The 7,932-nt window shown below is 35.2% G+C and overlaps 2 protein-coding genes across 2 annotated transcripts; one reads left to right on the top strand and one right to left on the bottom strand.

Moving 5' to 3' along the window:
* Positions 1–223: 223 nt before the first annotated feature.
* Positions 224–4,199, bottom strand: LOC126679263 (putative glycerol-3-phosphate transporter 4). Its single transcript, XM_050374254.1, has 3 exons — positions 2,954–4,199; positions 1,683–2,228; positions 224–549 (listed from the first exon to the last, which is right to left on the bottom strand). The coding sequence occupies exons 1-3, from the start codon at positions 3,978–3,980 to the stop codon at positions 512–514; spliced, it is 1,611 nt and encodes a 536-aa protein (XP_050230211.1). The 5' UTR covers positions 3,981–4,199; the 3' UTR covers positions 224–511.
* Positions 4,200–4,970: 771 nt separating this feature from the next.
* Positions 4,971–6,854, top strand: LOC126679112 (50S ribosomal protein L19, chloroplastic). The gene is made up of 5 exons (XM_050374052.2): positions 4,971–5,157; positions 5,229–5,549; positions 5,628–5,714; positions 5,809–5,942; positions 6,524–6,854. The coding sequence occupies exons 1-5, from the start codon at positions 5,134–5,136 to the stop codon at positions 6,630–6,632; spliced, it is 675 nt and encodes a 224-aa protein (XP_050230009.1). The 5' UTR covers positions 4,971–5,133; the 3' UTR covers positions 6,633–6,854.
* Positions 6,855–7,932: the final 1,078 nt, after the last annotated feature.

The following is a 7,932-nucleotide window of genomic DNA, read 5'->3' as shown; positions in this document are numbered from 1 at the left end:
CTAGGGAAATCCAAAGGGCCCGATTTGCTTCAACCCAAATCTTAGCCCTTAATTCTATACCAAGAAAATTGGATAGAACAAAAGAATAACACACCAATCACACAGACATTATCCCAGATTTTGTTTGGAATTATGCAGAGGGGTAAAAATCACTTGTAATTTTGTAAAAATGGTTACCTGAGATAAAATAATCCATAATTCAAACAGTACACAGTTCAGCAAATACAGAAACTAAAATGCATTTGTATTTAGCCACCAGAACAACTCAAATTTAGGTTCTCAAAGGGAAATCACTACATGTAAAGTGTATCTTCATACCAAAATTGATGAACTCCAACCTATGGCTTCATTGTTTTATATATCTATTATAGAAAATGAACTAAACCAATTATACAAAACTAAAACTATACGTACATAGCACCGTATCTTTCTCGTTTGACATTTCAGACTGTTTCTGTAGTTGTCCGATATCGTCATTTTTGTTAAGCTTTGTTAGGCCTTGAACAAAATTTCACCTTTGATCACTTAGTAGCGGTTGGGTTGTAGGAGCTGCAAAAAAAAAAAGACACAAATAAGTTCAAATCCAAGTAGTCACGGAAAATGCTGAAGCATACATTGGCCAGAAGTAAGGATTAAGAGAGGGAGGCTTCATCCGCTTCTAGCACATGGATGCATAAAGATGAAGAAGATTGAGAACGATGACCACAGAAATTTAGAAGATTTTTTTTATCACTTCACCATAAAGAGAGAGGAGGCAAAGAAGGGCAAAGCACTACCTCTTTCACCCTCCAGATAGATAGCATGAAATGATGAATAAGGTCTTACATATAGAAGCCAACAAAGCAGATGCATTCATCACGAGTAACTCTTAGGTTCAGAAACAATTGTTAAAGTTTTCTGCACAAGATTCTTAAATTTCTGGCTTCCAGTTTTAGTAGTCATATGCGTGTTGACATTTACCATATACATATTGTTGAATCAAAATCTTAATAACTTTAGCTGCATTTTATTAAATTTTTAGCAGCGTAAATTGATTATCAGAGTGAAAATGGTTAACTATAGAAGTTCAAAAACTATCGTCATACATATAACCAAACTAACGACAGACTTGTATGGGAATAGAAGGGAGAAGTTGAAGCATAAGAAAAGCAGAAGAGAACAAAATGTTATTTTACTTTTAAGTTTTGATGCAACAGCAGAGTTAGAAATTTTTCAATCATGGATATATTACTGAAAATGAATTTTAGCTATTAAATTAATCATAAAACAAAAAGCTTTGATTTCACAAACATGGCATGATAAAGCATGTCTATACCATACAAATAAATTTTTCTAGAATTAGTCTAATTCAAAATGAAACATTTACATTTTTCAAGGGGAAGGGTAATGAGGTGTAAATAGATGGCTGTCCTGAGAAAATCAAGATTATGATATTCAAGTTTGGCCAGAAACTTAATTGTTGCAGGCTATAAAAACCAGCATGCTCTGCTATACCTCATAAACATCATGTTTGACTGAACTAATGATATCAGCAATTTCTAGTATCTTAATTTGTCATTTTCGTAAGACTTGTGAACTGGCAAGTAAGCATTCAACCACAATTAGCTACATAAACTCCATTGAAACTAGGTATATAAACACTATATCTGAGTTTGTGTGTGTCAAAGAAGTTCACAGCATACCTTCATGACTTTGTCGTCCACTAGATGATCTCATCAGTTTACTAGTTTTCTCGGAAATTTCAGCCGCAACCTGACGTGATAAAAGAAGCCCAGCAATAAGAGCACAAACCATCAGCATATAAAAAACTGCATCCCATCCAATTGTTGACAGGAATCCAGTGAAAAGAGGACCCAGAGCTGCACCCATTGAGCCAGTTCCGTCAATAATAGCAGTCACAGTGGCCAGGGCTCGAGAATCTCCTCTCAGGGAACTGTGAGTGCCGAGGTCAGCAGATACTGCAGTTGTGATGAGTGCATAAGGCCCATTTACAAATAAGCCAGCAATCATCATGAGTACGATGTTCATAGTCTGTGAGATACTGCCATATTGCCGATATAAGTACAAGCAAGGAATTGCAATATACATAAAACTGGCTGCTGTAATAGCTCGAGCTCGGAGCTTATCAGAAATGTAACCAGCAAGGATCCCACCAACAATGCCCCCAACATCAAATAGAGTAGACAGATTTCCAGCAGATTTCACCGACACATATTCTCCACCAATTTCTGCAAGAAGGAAATATAATGAATAATTGAAGTGGCAGAAAGGGCCCGGCAATCAGCTACAACCATTTGCAGGCTACGGAAACAAGGAACTCAGTTGTGAAGCAATAGACATTTGACATTAAATCCTGAGCAAGTCAGCATCTAATATATGACGGGAAAAAATTCTAAGCAGTCTCATTTTCAAACCTCCATGTAGAATCTACAACCCATGATATGACTGATTTTTAGTCTGAACATGTATACAACTAATAATAAACAGAGTCTCAATATGGTAAGGTGGTAAAAAATAGGAATCTGTAAGCTACGTGCATGTGCTTTTTCCAAGTTTAAAAGAGTTTTAATTTGAAAGAGAATTAATTAAAAAATTTGGTATATTCATAGCAAGGAGCACAATCATATTGCTAGCCACAATATATAGACTTTATACATTGGTCAGATAGTTGTTATAAAAATACATATTTAAAGTTTCATTTTTTCCTGTGTTAGACAGCATTAATATTAATTAGCATTTCTTCAATAGTCAAGAAAATGACACGGGATACCAGAAATATACTAATAATTCCATATCCTACAAAATCAAAATATTCCAATTCTACATTTCAGTCCATTTATGAATTATAACAATAAACTACCAAGTCCTATACAACACTTATGATTCACAAACCAAATGGCAACAAAAGCAGGTAAAATTTTGTAATAGACATATAACGGAGCAAGAAAAAAACCTGTCTGGCTCAGATAAAACGGTAGCCAATACAAAAATGTATAGGCCACAAGCTTGGAGAAAAACAAGCATAATGCGAATGGTATAACTCCTGGAATCAAACAAGCTTCAAAAAGCCCAACACTTTTCCTCAATGTGGATCCAGTTCGAACTATATCGTCATCCGCCTCTTGTTCTCCACTCCCTTTTGCTTCCTGAGCCTCCATATCACTAGGCACAGCATCTGCCTTCGGTGTTGTCGGGCCGTGAGCAAATGGGAATCCGACATCCTCAGGATAAGGAGCCAAAAACAACAAAACTAAGATCCCACCTACTATAATAAGTCCACCGGGAAGTATAAAAGACCAACCCCAACCATATTCCAACACACTAGCAGCAAGAAGCGACCCGCTAATATTACCAACCGAAGTATGTGCATTCCAAATCCCCATTATCAACCCTCTTTTCCTTTTACCAAACCAATTACCAATCACAGCCACAACAGACGGCCAGCCAGTAGCTTGAAACAACCCAGCAAGCATTTGCATAAGCAAATAAAACCAGAACACATGAACATTCCAAAAGTATCCCATCCCAAACAAAACAACAAAGAATCCACTACCAATCATACCAGACGTCAAAAACAATCTTAAATCCAACGTATCACCTAAATGCCCAGCAACATACATACCCAACGAATAGCAAGCAAGAAAAGCAACATCAATCTCACCCAATCTTGACGTACCGTCCGGTCCATTAAACGGATGCCACCCTTTATTTTTCCCAAATCCAAAACCATTCTCTTTAACAAACACATTCCCAACTGGCCATGGATACCCATCAGGTGATGAATTATGGGGTGCAGGATCTAAAACACTTTTAACTATACTGGTGGGTTTTCTTGAAGCGTGGTAACAAGTATATGCAATAAAAGTAACGAGCAAGATTACATATCTGTATGTATTTAAACTCCAATCTTTACCTCGTATGCTTCTTACAAGCACAATTCCAGGTGGCGGTGTCCTCATCAAATCTAAATTTATTGCCATGTCCGTTATAATTCTTGATCAGTGCACAAAAAAGATTGAATCTTTTAGGTTAAATGGAAGAAAAATCGATCAAGAAACGCTGGTAAACCATTGATCTTTGGTTTAGAGAGATAGAGAGAGGTTTGACTGGTGAAGTTAGAGGGAGAGAGAGAATGGCGGGAGTGAGAACGGGGAGACGCTACAAAAGGTGGGAAGTTGACACGTGGCAAAATATTTAATTTTTTGGACGCTTGAGTAGTGTGGTTCGTTGCCACGCAGGCTAGAGATTACGTACGCTGGAATCATACGAAATGGATGCTTTTCTTTTTAGAATATTCTATTTTAGATGTTTTAATTCTAAATTAAGAGAAAAAAGTAATTTATATGCCTTAAAATTTGACTACAGGATCGAGTAAACCCTCAATATCAGAAAAGATTCAAATATACCCTTAACGTCTTGAAAATTAAACAACAAGACCCCCCAATTTGACAATCAAACCTGTAATGTCTTATTTATAAGTCAAAATAAAAATCTAATTGTTCACTTTTTAATACGTTAAGAGCAATATTTGAACTTTTCCGAATATTAAAGGTTTGCTTGATCCTGTAATCAAAATTTAGAGGTATAAAAGACCCTTTTTGTCTTAAATTAACTATCTAAAATTTTATTACTTTGTAAAAAATAAAATAAGTACTTATCATTTTTAGTTAATATAATATATTTAAAATTGCTAAAAATCTACTTTATCAAACCTAAAAACTAAAAACTAATTGGATCTAGTTTTTTTTTTTTGGAAAACACACATTATTATTTTGATGGACATAAAAACAATCATTAATTTAAATAATGTTAAATTTAAAATTAATAATCTGACATTATGCAAAAATGGAGTCCGGGGCGGGCGGATATGCAGGCCCATAAATAAGTTTAGCCCGAAGCAAGCGCTGAACCGACTCGTTAGAAACCGGTCATTTACCATCGCACGTGCGTAAAACATGACACTGTTCTCCTTCATCGGATAAGGCTCGGTTTTTTTCTCCATCTCTGTTTACATGTCTTCTTCTCTAAAGCCACTGTGTTTCAGAAATGTCTTCCTCTAACTTAACACTATTCTTATAAGTTATAATTCCCCCAAATCTTTCAAACCCTAAATTTCTTTTTCCTTTCTAAACAATGGGCTCCAAAATCCTCCCGCAGGTACTTTCACGCATCTCTTAATTTACATTTCTATATGAATTTTCTTTATGAATTCTTTTTTTAAATTGCAGGCACTAGTAGCGATTCCGAGAAACCCTAATCAATGCCAACCACCTCCAAGAAAGCTAGGGTTCTCTACTTCAATTCACCGCTGCAGTTCAACTTCTCGCGTTTCAATATCTTCTAGAGCTTCATTTGGTTCAAATCTTGATTCTATCACCTCCGCATTTGCAAAACAGAGGTTTATCGCGAGAGCGGAATCCGAAGAAGCTGCAGCTGCAGTAGAAGTTGTGGAGGAGAGTGAAGTAGAAGTAGAAGAAGATGAAGTGAAAGTTGAAGAGACACCTAAAGAGCCAAGAAAGCCAATTATTAAACTTGGTGATATAATGGGGGTAATTTTAATTTGATTATATGCTTCAATTTCTAATGTTTTTGTTGGATTATTGTGCTGATGATGCTATTGTATGTAGATATTGAATAAGAGAGCAGTTGAGGCATCAGAGAAGGAACGGCCTATTCCTGAAATTAGAACTGGAGATGTAGTGGTGATTAAATTGGTATGGAATTTGCATTTCTTGATGTTTTTGTTTGGAGTGTTGGTGTTATGTGCTTACGAGTAAATTATTTATGTTTTATGTGGTACACTTGCAGGAAGTTCCGGAGAATAGGCGTAGGCAGTCCATTTATAAGGGAATTGTAATTTCAAGGCAAAATGCTGGTATTCATACTACTATTAGAATTCGGAGGATAATTGCTGGTGTTGGGGTTGAAATTGTTTTCCCTCTGTGAGTATTTTTTGGTTACTTGAGTAATTGTTCGCACTTTTGAGCTCACATTGATATATTTAGGTTCAGTTGTTGCCCATTGTTGATGATTCCGTAAGTTTGTCATGTCATTTGTTTTATGATTGTCAACCGTCATTGCTACCGATGTTGCAAGAAAAATTTGTTGAGTCTTATAGCTTGGTGTTTCATTTCTGTAACCAGAAATGCGTTAAACTTTATATTTATAACACATTCTTGTAAAAAAAGATATTGTTTTGCCATTTTCAATTTCAGTGTTTTTCATTTCAATATTTTCATTTCCGTGCAACATGGATGGCTACTGATGTCGCGACTGAGATATTAACTTCATTACAGTAGTTTGTCAGATTGTGCTTGTCATTCTTGGAATGCATCGTAAAATGTTCTGCCTTATCCCTAACATCTAACTTCCAAATCTCTTGAAGAGTGAGAAGTTGATTTTTTTGCAATTGGAATACATGATGCTGAAAAATTAGATTCACCGCCATCATGCCAATGTTTCTGATTTAGTTTGTTAAATTTTTTGTATCACGTAATAAATGTGTCATCTGTTGTGTCCTCAGGTATTCACCAAATGTAAAGGAAATAAGAGTAGTCAGCCACAGAAAGGTGAGGAGGGCGAGGTTGTACTATTTGAGAGACAAGCTTCCTAGGCTATCCACCTTCAAGTGAAGACCTCAGCAAGAGTTGTTTTTTCACAGTAGCGGTCCAACTGCAGAGATGTTGTAAGAACCAACTTTTCATGTCTCCATTTCTTTCTTTTTGATCTATGAAGAATTGTTGTACGCATATATGGATCAATCTTCTTTGTGCAAAATGACAGCATATGTTGTTTCAACTTTTTGTAGCGGTCACTTATGGCCATCATTTATGCAAATCCAAGTATATTTTTCATCTTTAAGAATCACTCCTGCAGGCTATTATTCTGTTATCAGTATGATTGATTGGACCATTTTCATTAATTTGCTGCTATTTGTATGGATTGTCTGAGAGTTACAGTCTGGTACTCTTGAATAGACGTCCAAAATGATCTTATATCAAATGAATTTATTAGACATGGTCTGATGCTCATAGTTTGCCTTCTAGTCTATTCTAATATATCTAGAATATCTAGTAAGTATGTATATTATCAGCCTCCATTGACTCGAATTTGTATAAGAAAGATTTTTTTTTCTATGCCTTTTTTCTTCATACATAAAGGCAGCGTTGTGTAAAACGGGCCGAGCTGAGCTCGGGTTATGTCAAGTTCAAGTCTGAATGTTTTATACAAACTCGAACATGAATTCAAGCTTGAATGAGCTTAAATTTAAAAGTCCGGCTTCGTATTCGAATGACGTTCAAATTACTCTAGCTCAACTCGAATAAGCTCTGAGTTCAGTAAGGAGGCTATCATATGCAATGCAGTCCAACAAATATTTCAGTTAGAGGTACAGAAAGCTGATAAAAGTTAAAAAAACAGAATGTAAGAGATTCATTTAGATACTGTGCATATAATACTAATTCACGTTAACTTTCATGAGCAGATTCCTTTGAGCTATGGCTAATGAAGGATCTGAGAAGGGACTGTGCATAAAATACTATTATATGAATATTTCTTTCTCTGCAATTCACGTTCTAAGGGCCCCATTAGAATTAAATGTTAATGTAGCAATCAAGTGCTTCCATGTCTCACCATATTTTAATTATAATGTCTTTATCAGGGGACATATATAATTGCTTAACTAAATCTATTTTTTCTCAAATCTAATATGGAATTCTATTCTTATGTTTAATTAAGCAACCATTTTTAACTTTTTTTTCCATATCTTGGAAATGTTAAATCTGAAATTAAATATTTATTTTATTTCCTTTTTTAATCAATCATAAATTTTGAGTAATTATAGTTATTCATGGCTCTTGTTCTCTAAACAATAATATTAAAAGAAAATAAAACAGATTATGGTTAGCAGCAATGATTTGTTAGTAAATTAAT

This window comes from Mercurialis annua, linkage group LG4, assembly GCF_937616625.2.
Source record: "Mercurialis annua linkage group LG4, ddMerAnnu1.2, whole genome shotgun sequence".
Classification (NCBI taxonomy): Eukaryota; Viridiplantae; Streptophyta; class Magnoliopsida; order Malpighiales; family Euphorbiaceae; genus Mercurialis; species Mercurialis annua.
Note: the sequence above shows the minus strand (reverse complement) of the source record. Positions and strands in the feature narration are given on the sequence as shown.